Genomic DNA, 19,679 nt, shown 5'->3' on the forward strand with positions numbered 1-19,679 from the left:
GACCATGGTTAGACTCTCCCTATCGTCCGCTGCAGCCCGGCCGCTCAGCATCGACAACCCCGCCTACCACAGTCGCCCAGAAGTCATCGAGTCGCCGCCCAGCCCGTCTCGGCATGCCAGCTACCACGGAGACGAGGACAAGGACAAGGATATGGCGACGGTGACCGAAGAACAACAACAACGGTCCGAGGTTTCCTCGCTCGCCGACCCGGAAAAGCCTGAGATGCCCGAGAAGCCGGAAAAGCCGTTCCACGTGTTTCCCGTGAGCTACAAGCGTCTGCTCATTGGCATCATCGGTGTTGCTGGTCTGTTCTCGGGCCTGTCGTCCAACATCTACTTCCCGGCGACCAAGACTATCGCAGACGTAAGTGACCCCAGAGCCACTCAGGCCATTACATCACCACCTTCGTATTCAGCTCGGCGGGCCAACTAACACTCATGTGAAATGATGTAGGACCTCCACGTCTCACTTTCTAGCGTCTCTCTCACCATCACGTCGTACCTGGTCGTGCAAGGCATTTCCCCCTGTTCTGGGGCTCCCTCTCGGATACCATTGGACGCCGGCCCATCTACATCGCCTCGTTCATCGTCTACGTGTCCGCCAACATCGCCCTGAGTTTCTCCCCCAACTTTGCGGTCGTGCTCCTCTTCCGTGGTCTCCAGTCTGCCGGAAGCGCGTCGACTGTTAGTATCGGCAATGGCGTCATCCAGGATATTGCGCACCCTTCCGAGAAGGGCGCCTACATTAGTTTCTACCAAGCCAGTAAGTGGTTCCTTGACTACCTAAAAAAAGAGATTGCGATGGGATGAACTAACACACATCCCTCCCCCACAGTTCGTAACTTCAGTATCGCTGTTGGCCCCGTTCTGGGCGGTATCCTGGCTGAGAAGCTGGGGTTTCGATCGATCTTCGTCTTCCTCGTGATCTTGTCTGGTGCCGTGTTCGTGATGATTCTGTTCCTGCTGCCCGAGACTCTGCGCACCATTGCCGGCGACGGATCGGTCCGACTCCGGGGTATCTATCAGCCCTTCTTTGAGCGCATCGTGAAGGCGCCCGCCGGCGTCCACGACCAGGAGGACGATTCGCTAGTTCGAAAGAAGGTGTCTTTACAATCCTTCCTCGCTCCCTTGAAGCTCTTGGGCCAGCCGGATGTGTTGTTGCACTTGATTTTCGGAGGCATGATCTACGCCGTATGGAGCATGGTTACGTCGAGCACGACGAGCATCTTCAAGGGTCATTTCGGCCTCGACGAACTGGAAATTGGCCTGGCCTTCCTGCCAAATGGTGAGCAACATCCCCTCTTCCCCAGCTCCAGTTTTCATTTAATCTAACATACGACATCGCAGGCGTCGGAACCATCGTCGGATCCAGCATCGTCGGCTACCTCATGACCAAGGACTTCCGCACTGCCGAGGTGGCCTACAACGTCGCCCACGGCATCCCCGAGGACCAGAAGCTGCCGGCCAAGAAGATGCCCGTCGACTTCCCCATCGAGCGCACGCGCCTCCGCCACTTGCCCTGGATCGCGGGTCTGTTTGTCCTGTCGACGGCCGGCTACGGTCTCTCGCTCCTGACGGACGCCGACCCAGACCCAAACACTCCCCTCGACTGGCGCATCGTCATCCCGCTCATCATGCAGTTCCTCGTGGCCGCGACCAGCAACGCCGTCTTCGCCGCCAACCAGTCGCTCGTCTCGGACCTCTGCCCCGGCCAGGGCGCCGGCAGCACCGCCATCAACAACCTGGTCCGGTGCAGCCTGGGCGCCCTGGGTGTCGCCGTGGTCGAGATGATGGTGTCGGGCTTCGGCCCCGTCGTCACCTACGTGAGCCTCGCGATCTTCGTCCTGGTGGTGGCGACGCCGTTCGCCGTGGTGAACTGGATATACGGCCCCGGCTGGCGAATGGCCCGCGTTGAGAGGCAGAGGGCGAGGCAAGAGGAGGATACTGTATAAGGAAAAAAAAAGAATAAAGATTTTAATAATAGGATACCAAAACAGAAATCAAAATATGCTGGGCATTTTATAGGATATAGGATATACAAAATGGGAAATGGGCCTAAATGGAACGGTGCTTCTTGACGGGGCGAAACGACGACTATAAAGGATTAACGAGTAAATAATTATAATAATAAATCGCCTGATCGGCCCTCTTACTTTCTTGAAAACCAATTGATGAAACTTGACGGAAGACTCATTCCTACTCAGGAGAAAGACATTGAACGCAGCTAGGGGCTCTTCGCCTTGGCACCTCTTAATATTTCTTTTTCTTATATTCCATCTCACAGACCCCTTTGTGCCCTGCAGTAAACACCATGAACGATATTGTTGAAATGTCAGACTTCATGTACGAACAATCTTTCAAGTTCGTCTTTTACGAGTTAGAGTCCAAAGAAAACCCCCTTTTCATATTTCCTCAGTTGGGCAAGGCCATGATGGCGTCGAACGCGCGGTAACCCTCTGCAGAGTAGTTGGCGACAAAGTGCTCCCCAAAAGGCTGCATGAACGTGTCTAGATAATAGGGGCACGTAGTGTTAGCTTCTTATTTTCCTGGAGCCTCGAGGGGGATGAAAAATAAAGAGCGTGTTAGTGTTAGTGTTAGTGTGTGTGTGTGTGTGTGTGTGTGCATTAACTCACCATAAGTAGTCTCCGCCTTGCTCCCGCAAAGCCAGACAAACGTCTCGTTGACCCCCGACCCGAACCCCGTCTGCGGGAACCGGGCCACCACGGCGGCGTACTCGGCCGCCGTCACCCGAGCTGCGGCCCGTAGAAGTCCATCATGATGCCCTGCCCGACCACGCGCACCTCGGCCTCCTTGTGCTGCGAGATGCTGGCCGTCGTGTGCAGCGCGATGGCGTCCCAGACCAGCTGCGTGCGGCGGTGGTCCCAGGCGCTGTGGGTGTGGTTATGCTGATGATGCTCCGACAAGAAGGCGCGCGACGCGATGGCGCTGTCGACTTCGAAGCGGCGGTCGGGGCTGACGTAGGGGGAGTTCGGGGTCCGGTCCCAGCCGAGGTCGTGCAGGAGCGCAGCGACGGCGTGGACTTCGAGGTCGAAGCTTTCCGTTGCAAGATCGACGTTCGGGGTGGTGGTGGTGGTGCTGGCATTATGGTGGCCGTTGCTCGCCTGGATCTGGATCTGGATCTGCTGCTGCGCCAGATGGTGGTTCCACAGCAGGACCCCGAACAGCCAGCCCCGCATCACGTGGTTGTAGACGACGTCGCTGGCGTGCGCGCGGGCCCGTTCCTCGGCGGCGCGGACGAGGGGGTGTCGATCACGGTCACGCCGGCTAGGGTGCGGTTGGGATAGGAGGAGGGGGCGGTTAGGGCATGGTCAGTGCTTGGCGGATGCGGCGATGGGGTGAAGGAGAGGGGCGAGGCGGATGCAGTGAAGAAACCCGGAAGAAGGTTGGGCAGTAAAAGGGAGGTCAGTTTGGAGATGGCCATGGTGGATAGAGGTTTTTCGTGGTGTGCGTTGATGACGATGGTTCGGGAAAAGGACAGCTGCCAAGATAGGGGTCGTAGAGATACTTATATACCAAATCATGGCCACAGGATTACAAATGAGCAGCATGAGATCGCGCAGCGTATTTGAAATCAGAAAGATATTGTCTTCATGTTAAATTCCAGGATTCTCTGTGGGTGGAACGAAGACCCGGCGGTGTCCTGTACGCCCCGAGATGCATCGGAGTTGTCAGGAATGGCCCACAAGTCAGCAAGCGGGTTACGGGGGAACATGCCGTCCACTAGCATATACTTGCCATGGCTTTACAGTACAAGCTGCAATGCGATTAAAAGTTGCGAAGGACCTGGCGGGCAATTGGTTGATTGACGTTATGGTGGTTCCGGCGTTGCGTGGCGAAGGTATTGGGGTCTGCTAACATTCGGGCACTGCAACCATCATTGACGCTGCGAGCGGCCGGAATACAATTTTAATGCACAGTTCGCTCTAGATAGTGGTATTGTCAAGATCTACTAACTACTAATGAGATGGTCCCAGTTTGATTGCCCAGCCTGACTACTCCAACCACGAACGCAAACACACAAGTATTGGTCACGCAACTTTCTCATACTCCTTGTTCTCATCGTCGAGCTTCTTCCTCCTCAAGAACGCGTATCGCGTGGCGATGCCCCAGGCGCCCACTACGACCGTAGTCAAGGCCAGGGATATAACGATGAAAACCCACAGGTACTTCGATATGACCGCTTCCCCAGGGCCTGCGTCCCACGAGAAGAGTTCCGTGGAGAAGATTGACTGGCATCCGTGTCAGTATCTGGCCTGTCCATCCTCACTCGCGGGCAAGGACAGCCTTACCGCCATGGTGGAGATGGGCAGGAACACCATCGTCAGTAGTGCGATGAACTTCATCTGGGAGCTGTCGTCCTGCATCGACTGGGAGATCTCTTTGTTGGTCGTCGATAGGTGCGTATTGACTCTGTTGATCTTGGTGTTGAGTTTGTTGTCTTCTTGGGCGAAGTGATTCCAGAGCTAGGGCAGAAGCGGCAGGGTCAGTCAAGGAGACCTGATAAGCCCCTTTTGCTGTAGTATGTTGCTCACCGTCTGCATAGTCAGGGACATGTTGTCTATAGTTACGTTGCAGCTATCGATCTTGTCGTCGAGGATGTCGCACATCTCTTCGAGTCGACCTTTGATCTGATGACCAGCACGCTTAAGTCGCCCCTGCTCTTGTCGCTCAGGCATCTCACAGACTTGCGAGACATTGTCCTTGTCGGTGTTTACTCCAATGGTTTCGTCAAACGCGGCTGTCTCGTCGATCGCCTTTCTAAGTTGCCGTTTTAGAGCGTTGATCTCGCTTCCTAGCTCCCGGCTCCTATAGCACTTCTGCAGATAGCTGATCATTTCCGTGCTGCCCATGTTGAGATCCAGGGGACGGATCTCGGAGGAATTGAGAGCGAAATCGTCGGTGAGCTGATCCACACACTCCTCTAGCCTTGCTCTCTCCAGTTCGAAGAAGATCCCGGCCATGATCATTGGGTGGTAGTTCGCACGACCGACCCGTTTCAGTTTGGTTATCAGCCGCTGTTTCGATTCCTCCTTGCATCCAAATACAATGGAAAGAGACAACCCCTGTTCCAGATGGAATGTACTTGATAGAGCCATATTCCCATTCGTGGACGATGCAGTACGTGATGTCACGCCTGTTTTTCAATCTTATGGTTAAACGTGTTCCTGACACTTTGGAATAGGGGTCGAGATGAAGCCTACCAATGCTAGTGAGTTTGGCCTTATTGTCGCTGACTGATTGAGTTGAGAAGTATACCTTCTCCCTCATTATGGTACGGGTAATACATGGCTGAAGCTGGAATCTCTGGACTGTCTCTGTGAAGGTGTTGCGAGTGACTGGCAACGACATCAGTGACTCGAACCCATCTCCACCAAAAGGCCCCTGGACTTTATTGTATATGCTAAACGTCGCACATTAGCAAGGTGCAACTTGTGGCTTAACATGAACAGAGCGTTCGTACATGACGCAGAATCCCGACTGCTTGCTAAGGTCGGTCTGGTCGTTTGGTCAGTGAATGCCGGTAAGTTATGCAGTAATAGCTTTCTTGCCCTATTAAACCATATCTTCCAAGCTCCCGGAGAATTGAGAGTTTCAACGTCGACTTTATGCTATGAAAGCAGTTAGATTAGGTTCGGGCTTGATTTGGGTAGCGAATACTGACCCCATTACTTTCCAAGCTTGACACTATTGTGGCGGTTGCTGGGACTTCGAGCTCACCTGTATCGTAGGTGAATCGGGAGAAATCATGGTTCGTCCAGTGGCTATCAGTACGTTCCCAGTCCATTTTCGTCGGCGCGAATGTTGATGTAGAAGGGTTTGATTACTGGAAGGATGCCGTTCGATCGCGCTCATAAAGTAATACGACGGGCAATTCGGAGCATAGCCACTGGACGCTGGGATTTCATCGACCCCTGATTGGCCCCTTATGCCGGTTAGCCACTACCTGCTCTGCAGGCTCACTCATCAACCCTGCCGCCTATGCAGTTCCAGCCTGTAGTGGCTCAGTGAGTAGCTGCCACACCGCACGACCGGGCGCGGGGGTTTAATACAGTTAGGTCTGCATGTGGCCCCCCAAAGCGCCCGGCATGGCCGGCTAGGTCGCAACCCATCCTTTCCGTCCACTTTCGCCCCAAGCCTCAAGGCACATTTTCCACTTCGATTATGCCCCAGCTGCGCAATGACGGAACAACAGCCCGACAGTGCAACGAGCTCTCCTCCCCGGTCCAGCACCCAGCCTTCTGTCGCTCCTAAAGTGTATGAACACGTCCTGCGAAAGAAGTACCGAAGTCAGGTCAAACTGAAAGCGTCCCTCGATGACATGTTTGGAGAAGGGAAGTGGGAGGTTAAGGTGTGTGTACCCAACCTCCGCAAGGCAGATTTTCGACACCACCGTTGACAACATCGGAAACCTCCAGCTACGAAAGGAACGATGGATAATTTGTTTGCCAAAGGAGATGACTACGGTGCGCTTTCAGCTTGCACTTCAACTGCCATTCTCCGCTGACAAACTGGCTAGGATCAGTTGCAATCGCTGGATCACGATATCTTTCAGCATTATGACGAGTGACGATCACAGAGCGGGGTATTGGAGAGAACATTCGGATATTTAACGATTCACGATTCATGATTCAGAACAGCATTTGCATTTGCATTTGCATTAGGGTATACGAGAAACAACACCTGTAACCCTGAACGGAGAGAATGAGTATACGAATACATGATCCCCAGCCCATAAGAAATCAACAAAACTCCGCTGTTAGAAACCCCGAACGCCTTTCTGTAACAACACTGTGCTCATGAGTGAACGTGAATGGGAACCTCCCAGTAAGTTGTATCGCTGTGGCAAGCCTGTCGGAGCACCTTTAATTTATTAACGACTCTGCTTGATTCATACCGTTGCTTTGGATTTGGATCCAGCATGTTCTGCTCAATGAGGTCCAGGAAGTCGTTGATGTAATGGGTACAATTCTGGTGGTCCCGCAGGCGCTGAATCCAATCTTTAACCTGTTTCTTGATAACGGGGACCTTGGTGCCAGATTCTTCCACGATCTTAAAGAATGTATCTAACTTGAAGTTGGGATCGTGCGGGTCGGGTTCCGATCTCGCATCCACGAATTCGACATCTGCCGCATCGAAGCCCTCGAGAAACCAGGTCACAAACTCCAAGAAGGCACAGCCTAGCGAGAATATGTCGGAAGTGCGAGTAACCGTGCCGTTAGGGATGTCAAACTCGGGTGCCCGGTATGTCTCTGTGCGTGGCATGCCAAATGCGGCTTGCATCGACCGTGATATCTTGGAATGGAGACGGGCGAGTCCAAAGTCGTTTCTGCGATAGAGACCCCAGTTAGTATGGCCATGCCACAAGTCAGTCATCAAGGCGTCCTCGAGCATCATAGCCCCAGTACCCAGACACTCCGAAATCTGGGGCTGCAGTAGTAAGAATCGGGGGCGTACAATACTAGTTGATCTAGCTCTTCAGATTGCTTCTTGAACCACAGAATGTTCTCCGCCTTGATATCTCCGTGTCGACCGAAAAGCTCCTCCTGATCCTCCTCGATCTCGCCGTCGGGAATCCGAAGCTGGTTTCTGCGCTCGTTGTGGAAGATCTGGAGTGCATTGGCCAGAAGATAACACTGGTCCGACATCCATTTGGAAAGGTTGAACCGGCACTCCACTTCGTCGTGTTCTTTCCAAAAGTCCCAAAGAGTCCCGTCTGCCCACGGAAAGAGTAGATAGTATTGAACTTGACCGTTGCTGTGGATCTCGAAACTGGCCAGAAGCTTGACCAGGTGTTCGTTGTCGTTCCTGATGAATGTGAGGAGTGAGGCAACCTCGTTGCTGAAATTGGCCTGGTCTGGTGCATTGAGCTTCTTCAGAGCAAAGACCTTGTACTTCTCGCCTTTCTGTATTATTTGTCAGTTTTACGAGTACGACCACAAGCGACTCCATCGCAAGTTGGTTGTGAATTACGGGGGTCAGGCTTACCTGTGGCCCAAAATCGTAGTGGTCAGGGTGAAATTCCACGCGCTCAACCCTACTGAAACCACCCTCTCTGGCCCCTGATGCTCCAGAAGGCCCTGGAGTCGAGCGACTTCGACTTGCAGACGTTCCATGCTCATGTACCTGGCTCGAGATAATCGGGAGGACATCGTCATTGTTGAAGATATAGTGATGGTGCAGGTCCTCGTTAGGCGAACCCATGTCGGGTTTTTTGAAGTATGGTGCGTTGAGTGAGTATGCCCATAGGTAGAAGTCTCTACGGTCTCTAGGGCTTATATCCCCCAGGAACGTATGCACGGTGGTGCATTCATGGCTGTGACACTTCAAAGGGTTTCTGACGTGATTTTGGTCGAGAACAGGAGGCAGGCAAACGTCACTCACGCCCTGATAGACCAGATCCAGATAGTGGTTGATCGCGCCGCAGCAAATAAGACCCGCCAGAAGCTTAATGCTTGGCTTCCTGTATGCGCCCTTATGGGATCCGCCATAGAACGCCGCATGTACGAACGACTCGGTCTCACGGGAGCTGAAGGTCCCAAGTCCAGTGACAATGACTCGTACGCGCTCAGGGGTAATGATATGCCGAAACCTTTGTCGTGGTAAGAAGGTGGCCGTAGCACCACCCCATCGAGGTTTTTCAGTTGAGTTCCATAGTTCCGCTGCCAGAATGTCGATAAGGTCCTTCCAGCTTTGATTGGCAGAGTTTGTAGCATTGGATTGGGGTTGGCTGGGCGATGGTACGTCCTGCTCAAAGAAGCCATTACCTCGGTCGAAGCAGTGTTGGACCCTTGGGTCGTATAACCCTAGCTTACTCCAAGTTTGGTTGACCCGATCGATATTGCTACGATCAGGCTGGTCGCTTGACGGTTGCAGTGGCGCCATGTGCAGCAGCGGTTTCTGATAGGGAAGAGAATGGCGATGGAGACGAGCTCGAATGAAGCGGGCGTTGCGAGGCGAGCAATTACAACATAAGTACTCATGAACACAAATCACATTTGCGACATAAGAGTCAGCTTTAACTATCCAATCCTTCCTCGGCTCCCAGGCGCAGTAGTGGGCGGCTTTTATCCTGCACGCCATTCAAGCCTACTTCACATTTTTGAGCCGCATCTCCTGTGGTTTTTACGGTTCCATTCAATAGCAGGAAAGGCATATTAAGACGGAGTAAAGCTTTGGATGCCTGCCGGGATTTGTCAGGCTACGCCTGGTTGCCTGGCTGCCTCTCGGTACTCAATCCTTCCAATCACCACGTCTCACCCTACACCTTTACGCCAGTCAGATAAGATGTAGGCTGTTTCCGGTGCACCCGGAGACAGATAGCCATGAGCTACCAGCATTGAATCTCAGTAGAAATGCCCATGAAGTCTTCAAACCGTACATGGTCGCGCAGAGGCTCGAGGTATCGCGAACCTAGGGAATTTCCATCCGACATTTCATGATAGCAAATACGTTCGCGACTCATAATGAGGCGTTCATTCAGGCTGGCTAGGTGAACCTAGAAAGTCGCCAATTGTCTCCTCTGTTTAGTCGTCTAAGCCTTCTGATGGTGGTAGTTCATTGGAGGTGGTGTTGGTGTTAGATGGTTGACTTGGAGTGCTGCGGATGCAGTTGAAATAGCCTGATTCGAAGAAAATTTAGAAGGCAACGAGTTGGAATGAAAACCTCGTAATTTGGGCGCAACGCCTGGTCTGACTGCTGGCCCCGACCGGGCAGCATTTTGCGATCGCGATTCGACTTAGGAATCCAATCAGGGGCTCAAACGCGAGACGCCACCTGCATGCAACCTTGCCAATACGAGGCTTCCTGCAGCAAAGGCTCTTTTGCCAGTGTCTTCATCGTTTCCTTGATCAATATGTAAAGCCGCCACCCCCCCTCTCCCAACTGCACCCTTCTGTGAAGTCTTGAGTCGGAGCCTCAGGCTCAGTCACGTCTAGGCGAACAAACTGGTAGGGAACAAACGAGACCACGACATATAAGACTTCCCTGAATATCGCACTCATCTCAATAGAGTGGAAGCCCAACCGTGCAGAGATACATTTATGAAGTGTCTAATGTATCGTATCAATTCAATATTCATAGTTACGTGGCTGTTTGCTGAAGGCAATGGTGTTGTCTCGGGGTTTCTTCCGTCAGCTGATAGGTCCCCTGAGCCCTGTCGCGTGGTAAATTCGGCCCACACGCACCGCTGCACCCGAAACAAATCTCGGACACGAGAACAAGATTTTGATGTTAAATACCTCCATAGCGTTGTTTTTACAGATATTTCTAGGGCACCGCGAGCTCTTCTACTCCGACCTGGTTTATAACGAACAGAACAATACTTTTTCATTGGTCTCCTGTATAGCTGGTGCTTGCAAAGTTGTATCAATGCATTGTTATCTTAATATCGACACCATCTACATGAAGCTCACTGAAACCGAGGAAGCGGGGGTCAAGGGAGTCAAGACCTCCGTATCTACAAGCCAGCTCTCTAGTAAAGTCTTGCTGCAGGAACTCAACATGCGCTTCCCTGGGCAATACTCTGTGCAGGTATGTAATTCTATCATTTTGCAGCCTCCCTGGGAAATTTGACTAATGCAACATAGCTCAGGAAAGACAGACTTGAGGTCACTTTACCCACGATCCCGATAGTAAGTTTCAGCACATGACATATGGATGCAATAAGGGTTAACACCTTGGGCATAGTGACATGTCTAAGCCCTTTAGCCTTCATTTGATCAAAATACTTATTCATACCATCTTAAAGAGCGAGTTTAGGAGATGACAACTTCCCGGGCAGTTGCCGGGCGCTTTGATGGCAAGGTCGCAACAGCAGCATGAAGAGTCTGGGATATGTGTAGACATACCTTACAGACTCGGGGTGGCCACCACCAGTCCTTTACTCCAGGGACTCAGGTTATGTTGGGACTGTTCACTCATTGGTGGTGGGATAGAAGGTGAAACGGGAGAGAAGCACGTGGGCAGGTTACAGCTACTGGATACAACAACCGGCAATGGAATGAAAATCAGTATCGATTGGCCTTGGAAGCTGTGGAATCTCTTGAATTGTTGTTGCACCCACGTATCAGATCGCATAGGTCCATGGCACGGTTCAACACCAGCTGGTGATGAAAACAATCAGGACTTCGTTATTTGGGACGTCACCGTGCCCCTGAAAGGCACATGTGTAAACATCGTCATGATGACGCTATCAGCCACGGCTCAGCATCGTTCTCGGGACAGGTTCCCATGAGCCTACGATACGTGATGAACAGAATCTATCCAGACCACACATGATGAATAATTGAACCACGTGTCATCTCTTGGTGAGCTTTCGACGACATTGGGCCGCGCAGGAGATGGGCAAATATATGCCCAATTTCTGTTACTACAGCCTGCTTCTACAATACCCAATCGCCACTTGGGCATAATTTAAAGCTATTGAGGCGTACTAATCTTCATCCAATTACTTGGATGATACACCGCGTTGGATGTGAAGCATTACCCCTAATGGAGACTACGTAGTCAAATAGGGGTAGATCTAATACTTGTATTCGTCACACAGTTGGACCCCAACCTGCATTACAACTAAATTGGGTTTATCAATCATTGGACCACTTACTGAAGCGCCTAATAGCTCTGAGATTTGTTGCTTTCCTTGCGTCTGTTCATTTGGGGCCGGACGACAAGAGTGAGGCTTGAAGCACCTCTTGGCCCTGACAGACTTGGACCCGACATACTGCCTTTCTCACAAACCATGGCCCCCAAGAATGCCCAAACTATCTTCCAGGTTTAACTTTAACAGCACGAATAAGAAGCAGCCACCAAGTAAGGGGCCTGCCGGGAACCGGACAAACACATCCAACAACAAAAGACAGGAAAAAATGGGTTAAACTACTACAATCCCTCGCTTCCACAGTCCTCCAGTATTACCAGCCCCTTAACTTGCTTTATCTTGATTGGTACACAAGTTTTGGTGACAGACTTGCCATCTGTCCGTCCAAGAGCCAGATCGCTCCGCCTTAGGTTTGCCATCGTATATCCAGTGGCATGGCTTAGTCTTGTGAATGTGGCAGTTATTTAATGAACCACCAGAAGCAATGTGGAATGGAGGATGGGATCGTCAACGGAAGAGATGCCTACCAACCGTTGATCTTCACTTGATGATGGTAGGGCCCTCAGTTGCACATCTCCAGACGATGTTCCGATATTTTCCGTCCAAAGGGCCTGATAGACAGATGATACGAATGCAGCCCCTGAAATGGTGCTTTGGGAACAATATCGAAGTTGTCTGCACAGCTTTGGGTTTCAATGGGACCAATATGACCTACTAGATAGCAATGTACGTGAGACATCAAAACTTTCATCGCATCAGCCCCTGAGCTCTCCTAGAGAGGGCAAGTCCAAGGTTTTGCACCACCCGGCCAAGACGACTGGATGCACGTGAAGTAGAGGATGGCCTACATGATATTGGATGCATTGAGGAAATGATAGGCATTTCATCTGGCTGATGGCAGGGATCAAGCAAGGCATATGATTAGGAGCATTTGAATGGAACTTAGACTTCCAACTAGTGCTAGCCCGCGGCGCAAGAGTTACATCTCTTTGCCCCTTAAAGCGATCCGACCTTCCACCCCCACGTGTTCCAGATAACCTTATCCCAACGTTCTTGATGGATTGAATGTGGCATCTTTTAAAGTAGTATCGCTGTTAACTGTGCTACTTGACAGTATCTGATTGAATTAGTTGTGTACAAGCCTCGGTCCGTGGATCGGGTGGTGTTACAAGGAGAGCCAAGTGTAGGTGCGTGAGTCAGACTTCTCGGCATGGTGCATATTTGCCCGCTGGATGCTATTTACTTGCTGCATTATCTTTACGGTTCGTGTTCCTCGCACAGCCCGCAGATCTTTTGGATAAACGAACCAGACCTTGGATGCCTATCCCCTATGCGATGGCACTATTAAAAGATGAAAACGCGTCTTGACTCACAACTCAAGGGCAAATGACACGCGGAAGAAGGCCAGGTTACATGGGCGATGCTACGCGACACTGCAGCAACCAGGCCAGTATGGTTGGCTGGGAGTTACAGACAGCTGACAGCGGCTCGGGACTGGCCGCCAATGCAGGCCAAAAGGGGGGGGGGCAAGCGAATTTCCATTTTGTCATCAGCCACGCTGAAAATGGCGAGATTACTGTCCTCGCCCGTGGGTGCAGGTCATGCTGGCAATGTCACCCAACAGCGCATGTACGCAACCGACCATTGGCTGAGATGCTGCATGACCTCCAAATTAGCCTGGCAATACAAAACAATTGAAGTACTGGTACGCACATGTAGCCAATGCCCTCATGGTTGCCGTGGCTTTCACAGGGCCAATGCTTCAGGGCAGTGGTATGACCGCAATGGGGCGGTGTCCCTCATTTTAAACGCTCGTATCCCCCAGCTGCGCATTTCTCGCGTCATCACCCAAAGAAATATAATAGAAGACTGCGTCGCCGTTTTCAAAGCTTCGCTCTCTGATGGCACCGGTCGCCCACGCACCAGGACCACCAGGGTTACTGAAGAGGCTCACGAGAAGATTCACGGGAACCTTCTTCAAAAGGACCCTGGATGGTAAAGAGAAAGACTTCCACATGGAGTCAATCGACGCCTATCAGCTCGAGTGGAAGGATGTCAACGAGCTCCTCCACCGATTCTTCCCCAAACAGGCCAACTTCTCCTACAAACTGGTGAGCATGGTCCACCCTGGAACCGGCAAGACGATGCGACTGACATTCTATTCAGCATTCGGGTGTATTCTACTTCTATGTACCTTTGGCCTTGACTCCAGTAAGCATGAACACGAACACATGTAACCCAACTGACTGCGCTAACTGAAAACCCCTCAATTTCAGACTCAAAAGGAGAAGATTGAGAAATTGAAAGATCGGGGGCGCTACGAGAGGGACTCGACACCTGAGGATGAAGATTGAAGGGCTTTTGTAGACGTCGGTTACAGATTTCACGGGCGGGCTGGACCCGAGAATGGTGTGAGATCCCGAGTTGAATACGAGCGTGTACAAGTACATCGGTGGCTCGGGTAGCATGCAGATTATCCTTGACGCCCCCTCCTGCTCGCGAATGCAGATTTCGGGGAGGTAGCACTCGAGTCGAGAGCCTCGTCGGGGAAAGACAGTAGAATGGTCCGTTCATAGATAATGAGGGGGTGGCATCTCTGGTACTTGATCCCGCTCACGTTGGGAGAGACCGAGGACCCCGAATTCTAGAGTTTTCATCGCATGCGGCCAGTTTCCTGAAGCCCCGTCACGATCCGTTTCCAGAGGTTTGTTACCGAACCGGTCCCGCCAAGAGCACCGCTACTCGTGAGACACGGGAGCATGGATCACACCCAAGACTTTTTGGAAAGATACCAAAGACATGGCGAGTTTCCCAGGACCTTGGTACACGACAAGTATGGGCATCGGTCGGGCTATTACAAACAACAGCTCGACAAGCACGAGGAGAAGATCTTCTGCACGGCCCATGACGACGATGGCCGTAGTAACAAGGATGTTTTTGTGAAGATCAGGGATTACGAAACGACCGACAAGCGTAAATAGTCATTTTTGAAGTCCCATTGAATTAGTAATGAAACTACTTCAATGAGAAGCCGTTTCATTTGCGGAGCAGTACAGCTGATATTCTCATAGTCAGGGTCCGGAACGAGCACGCCTGTAGGAACGAACAAGAGCTTATGGAGGCTCTTGGGGAAGATGGTACGGAGCAAGACTGGCTCAGTGCAGACGCCGCTTGTAGGGTGATGTGAGTGGACTGCCTTCCGCGTACCTCCTGTGGTCGCACTCACTGACAAGGAATTCCTGTCAGTCTTCTCGAGACGGTCAAAGCACAGAGCCGTCGCCTCAACTTGACCAAGTCCATGTTCACCCGCATCATGACCTACCACCAAGTGTCGTCCTGCTTTCTCAATTTCGTCACATTCTCCGGCTCAATGACGGGCAAGAGTGACTTGGGACTCGGCGGGTTCAGGTCGGAAAGCTGCATCCGACGGCCAAAGTTCATTTCGCGAAAGCTCGACCGGAGCGGACGCCATATTCATGTGTCCTATATCCTAAAGACCATCGAGAGGAACCTCTTGAGAGGGCAGGTGCAGGCAGGAGATCCCGACAACGAGATCGAATGGATCCGGCCCCATACCGCAGTCCATCACCAATTCGACCTCGAGACGGGGAAATCGCTCTGGATCCTCACTTCGCCCCTGATCCCCGTCCCTCAAGGTGGCGGCGAGAAGCCGAAAGGGCAGAATACGATTTGGCGAGCCCATCTCAACAAGCCCCTGAAGGAGTTTCGCAAGCAAAAGGATCAGCCGTTCGATGTCTCTACCGGTCTTGGTCTATCATTAAGTCTTCATTTGAAGCTAACTGACTGGGCAGTTGGCGAATATGCATCCTTCATTGAAGAAGCGGGCGAACGAATATTGAACCTGGTATGCAAGCAATACCGACTGCGCTTTTCCGCCCCTTCGCCTGCAATTGCTAACAACCTCACAAACCGACAAGTATATACATGACAAGCCGCCCCCGGTAGATGACGAGGACCTTCAAAAGCTTTACAAGTTCATGGATGACGCGGACACATGCATATTACGCCTAGAGGACAACCTCCAAGTTATCAGCTCGCTCGGCGCCTTCTACAACAAGGAACTCAAGGCCGAGGCAGCGAAGGAACCGCTGATGACCGACTGGAGAGACGAGCGTGAAGACAGCATTGACAACTTCTTGGCCGAACTGGACGAGCGACAGCTGGAGCTCGAGAGCGTTGCGCAGCGTGCGCGGAACCTCGTGGGTACAGCGAAGAGCCGCGAGAGCGTTGTCAGTACCGAAATCTCTATTCATCTAGCACGCTACTGCTAATCATGGTCTCAGATATCGAAGGTATTACAGAACCAGACCAACAACGTCATGCTAGATCTTACCAAGCAAGGCCACGAAGAGGCCGTGGTGATGGGCTTGTTCCAGGCCATAGCTATCTTCTACCTTCCCATGACGGTAGTATCGGTATGTGACACTCCAAGGAACTGAACCTTCAAAGGTAGCTTACTAACAGGGTTCTCCAGGCCGTCTTCAGCACCGACATTGTCAAGTTCCAGGACCTCGAACCAGGCGAGACGCAGAAGTGGTCACGGCTAGCGCTGGGGACATGGTTCGCCACATCGATCGGGCTAACCATCGTCACGTTGATCATCTCGGAGGTGTGGAAGCGCTGGAAGCGGGAGCAAAACCGGGTCCGACTCGAAGGGCGGGAACAGAGCCCCGGAGCGATGATGGCGGCGGCGGCGGCGAAATCGCAGACCCCCACGCCCAGCACGGCCAGCATCAAGGGGCCGTCGCCCCGGAGGTCGTCGCCCCCGGGGTCTGCTCGTACTCAACTCGCCAATGGGCGCTTCCCGCTTCTGCCCATGTACCACAAACGCCAAGTCCCTAGAACCGCACCGCTTGACCCATAATTTGCTTCGTCGAAAGGGGTACATAAAAATGTGAATAGCAGCTTCGGAGATCCTAAGAAGGCGAATATAGATAGGCTGGGCTTGAGGTAACTTCGTACAAGAATTATCGGCTCCAATGATCGCTTCTCTTTCATGATATAAGTAGTATATGCTTCTGGGCTGCCATGGCCATTGCTATCGGGGGCACTCGAGCTAAGATGCAACCCCTATCGGCTGCCCCCCCTCAAATGACATACCTAAAATAAATATAAAAATCAACAACATCAGCAATAGATAGGTCAATTGAACAACGCACACTGCATTTTAAGGCCTGTTTCGGCTGGTGCGCACTACAATAGAATCACCCTTACCACCAGCTCGATTTACATCACTTTCCACCACCTCATCGGCGCGCCTTTTCGGCCTTTTCGGCCTCTTCCTTGGCCTTCCTTCTTTAACGTCCTCTTGAACCTCCCTAATATTTACCATATATACAAAGCCCTTATTAGGGTCCTCGTCGACCTTCCTCCTCTTCTAAAATCTTGTTTTCTCTAGATCTGCCTCCAGACCGGCTTTTTCCTGTTCCAACCGGCCGATCCGGGCCGTCAAATCATTAACACTTTTGCCGAGCTTCTTCCACAGCAACCTCCTAGTTGAATCACCGGTGGTAATATTAGCACCAAGCATCGCAGCCCTTAAATCTTTGACCTACCGGCTGTTTTTAGGCGTCTCGATCCTTCCAGCCTTCGGTTCAGCTGGCTGGCGCGCATCCTCGGCGGCGATAGCCTTATCGATGGCTCGCACTATATTAGTGCGACGAAGCCTATTGTTTATCGGCTTATCGATATTAAGGGGGTAAATACCAGTTACTGCCTATTTACCAGCGATAATCTTAAAAGTAAAGGCCACTTTACGTACTTTAGCCTAAGCTTAAAAGAAGTCCCCTTTTTTAACGTAGCTGTTATTAGTAACGGCGCATGCCAGGTCGAGCTCCTTTTAAAACCTTTTTTTAAGACCCTAAAATAACTAACATCCAGGGGCTAAAGCACATAAGAACTATATAATAGTAAATAAAGAAGTTATACCTTAACCTCTAACGCCGCTAGTATAAAGTCATTATCGATATAACTTTTATATTTATCTAGAATTAGGAGCCTCTATTAATCAGGGTTATTAAGCTTAGTTAAAGGGATAAAGATTTTTCTCAGCTATTTTAAGGCTATAAGATTAAAAGTCTATCCTTTTAATAACGCTTTAAAGGCTTAGTCCTTATACTCGCAGTTAATTTTATCCTCTTTTTAAAAGAATTACTATTACTAGACCGATTAGTTTTTAAATATAATTAAAGGCGGTAAATATTACTAATAATATTAATACACTTTAAAATAGTTACCTACTTATAATTAACCGAATCGTTCCGCATTAAACTTTAATAAGCGGCAAGGCCGATTATTATAGTACCCTCCCCTATCATTATCGCAATTCCTACTTCATCGGCGTTAAATTTAAATCGAGGGGGTATATTTATAATAATAACAGTATTAAACCGATTAAAAAACCCTCGCACGGCCCCGTTTAATATATATATAAAGCGCCGGAAATTTATCGCTTTAGCACGCACGGTCTTAAAAGCCGAATAACGTTTTAAAAAACGGTGCACCTATTATTTACCGATAAAATAATCGACCCCTTTTATAAGGAGGATGCGTTAAGCATACATACAAAAGAGTCGGTGCGTAGGTGCGTAGCTTAAGCTAGCCTAAAAAAGGGCCCATTTAACTAAAAAAGTCTCTTCCGTAGGGGTAAACAATTACCGAGTCTCATCCTACTCTTTTTTTAAATATTAACCCTTAAATCGATTACGAAGAGTGCCCTTATTAATATTATAATCTTTAGCCGCACGGTTAATACTTCCGCCGGCTAGCACGGCCTAGACCGCTTAAGCAATACGAGTTTCTTTAGTTATATTAGTGGTAGTGAAAAGAGGAAAAAAAAGGAAGAGATTAATCTACTTTAATTAACAAACGAGTGAGATTTAACCCCTTTATATACTATTATTATTGCTTAGGGGCTCTAGAATCATCTGAAATCTGGAGGGGTCATTTGAGGGGGGGGCAGCCGATAGGGGTTGCATCTTAACCCGCTGCCTCGGTATGAGTACAGAGGAGATTGAGGGGGGGCGTTTCGCGGTTCAAGATCTTCCTTGACCACAAAATCTATATTTTCTACAGATTACAGGCAAATATTCTCTGGGAGCCCACACTGAAACGGCCATCAAAGAGAGCTAATGACCTCTAGGCCCGCTGTGTATGGGCAGAACCAAGCAGCGGAGACACCAGCACGATTTAGTCAGGGGCAGATGATCCAAATCACAGTAGTTATCAGGTTCTACCGATTGCACTTAACACATAACCACAGACCACAATATGCTGAAGTGCCTGTTCAGTCTTTACTAGCCCATAATATAAGCAAACATCCTACGATCACCTCCGCCTCCATCTCCAAGTGCTCTTGGCCACCGTCGCCATGCGACTGGTTCGGCATCGCCTCCTTTCTAGCGCTGTTTGGCCATATTCTCGTAAAGCCTGGTCGTGCTTCCTTCTGGTCCTGTTATTCTTCGCTCTGGCCCTGGAGACCCTGCATAAGAACGCACCAGCGAGCCTAGGGCTGTCTATCACACGTCAAAAAGGGAAGGCGATGTTCTGGGTCCCTATAACGAAAAGCGCGGGAGCCCGTTTTCTGACGGCAAAGCAGCGAAGCGATTAGATGGACGGTGGTTACTCTTGTGCACTGGATACTTGGTTCCCGCCAAGCTAACAAGCGCTGGCCGACTAGCTCGACCCCTGTGCCAGTAGCGCTTGGCCCATACAATTAGAAATTCTCCGTTCATCTATACGCTTGAAAAGCTTGACAGTCTAACAAGGACCCGTTTGGTCAATAGAGCCATCCGGTCGGTAGGAGTGGAGTGGCGAGGTAACCCACCCCTTTCCTCAAACGGTCTCTTATGTGAGCCACCGCGAGTCGGCGGACATACTGAATCCCATTTGTTTCGTATTATGTCTTGAAATCACTAATAGCGCAGGGTTGAAGACCGAAAGACCAAGTTTGCTACCACTGAAAAGGGCTTTTCCTGTAAAATCATAGTCCTATAAGCCGACGCTCGCTTTATATAGGCCTTCCTTGCCCACAAGGTGCTTG

The 19,679-nt window shown here is 50.7% G+C and overlaps 5 protein-coding genes across 5 annotated transcripts; 2 read left to right on the forward strand and 3 right to left on the reverse strand.

Moving 5' to 3' along the window:
• Positions 1 to 37: 37 nt before the first annotated feature.
• PG986_005197 (Itaconate transport protein) lies at positions 38 to 1,952 on the forward strand (the record flags this gene model as incomplete). Its single annotated transcript, XM_066841419.1, has 4 exons — positions 38 to 364; positions 478 to 763; positions 836 to 1,285; positions 1,348 to 1,952. Coding segments are annotated over 4 exons (1,668 nt in total), but the record flags the coding sequence as incomplete, so codon positions are not given.
• A 792-nt stretch (positions 1,953 to 2,744) lies between these two features.
• On the reverse strand, positions 2,745 to 3,197 carry PG986_005198 (ankyrin-2; the record flags this gene model as incomplete). Its single annotated transcript, XM_066841420.1, has 1 exon — positions 2,745 to 3,197. The coding sequence occupies one exon, from the start codon at positions 3,195 to 3,197 to the stop codon at positions 2,745 to 2,747; it is 453 nt and encodes a 150-aa protein (XP_066701282.1).
• An 852-nt stretch (positions 3,198 to 4,049) lies between these two features.
• On the reverse strand, positions 4,050 to 4,982 carry PG986_005199 (uncharacterized protein; the record flags this gene model as incomplete). Its single annotated transcript, XM_066841421.1, has 3 exons — positions 4,050 to 4,250; positions 4,311 to 4,484; positions 4,554 to 4,982. The coding sequence occupies 3 exons, from the start codon at positions 4,980 to 4,982 to the stop codon at positions 4,050 to 4,052; spliced, it is 804 nt and encodes a 267-aa protein (XP_066701283.1).
• Positions 4,983 to 6,816: 1,834 nt separating this feature from the next.
• PG986_005200 (uncharacterized protein) lies at positions 6,817 to 8,223 on the reverse strand (the record flags this gene model as incomplete). The annotated part of the gene is made up of 3 exons (XM_066841422.1): positions 6,817 to 7,348; positions 7,477 to 7,925; positions 8,008 to 8,223. 3 exons carry the CDS (start codon positions 8,221 to 8,223, stop codon positions 6,817 to 6,819), a joined length of 1,197 nt encoding a protein of 398 aa, XP_066701284.1.
• Positions 8,224 to 13,632: 5,409 nt separating this feature from the next.
• On the forward strand, positions 13,633 to 16,502 carry PG986_005201 (uncharacterized protein; the record flags this gene model as incomplete). Its single annotated transcript, XM_066841423.1, has 8 exons — positions 13,633 to 13,728; positions 13,784 to 13,828; positions 14,485 to 14,590; positions 14,689 to 14,800; positions 14,864 to 15,482; positions 15,556 to 15,867; positions 15,922 to 16,053; positions 16,113 to 16,502. 8 exons carry the CDS (start codon positions 13,633 to 13,635, stop codon positions 16,500 to 16,502), a joined length of 1,812 nt encoding a protein of 603 aa, XP_066701285.1.
• Between the last annotated feature and the right edge of the window lie 3,177 nt (positions 16,503 to 19,679).

Source organism: Apiospora aurea, assembly GCF_038362705.1.
Source record: "Apiospora aurea strain CBS 24483 chromosome Unknown utg000004l_segment0_segment0, whole genome shotgun sequence".
NCBI lineage: Eukaryota > Fungi > Ascomycota > Sordariomycetes > Amphisphaeriales > Apiosporaceae > Apiospora > Apiospora aurea.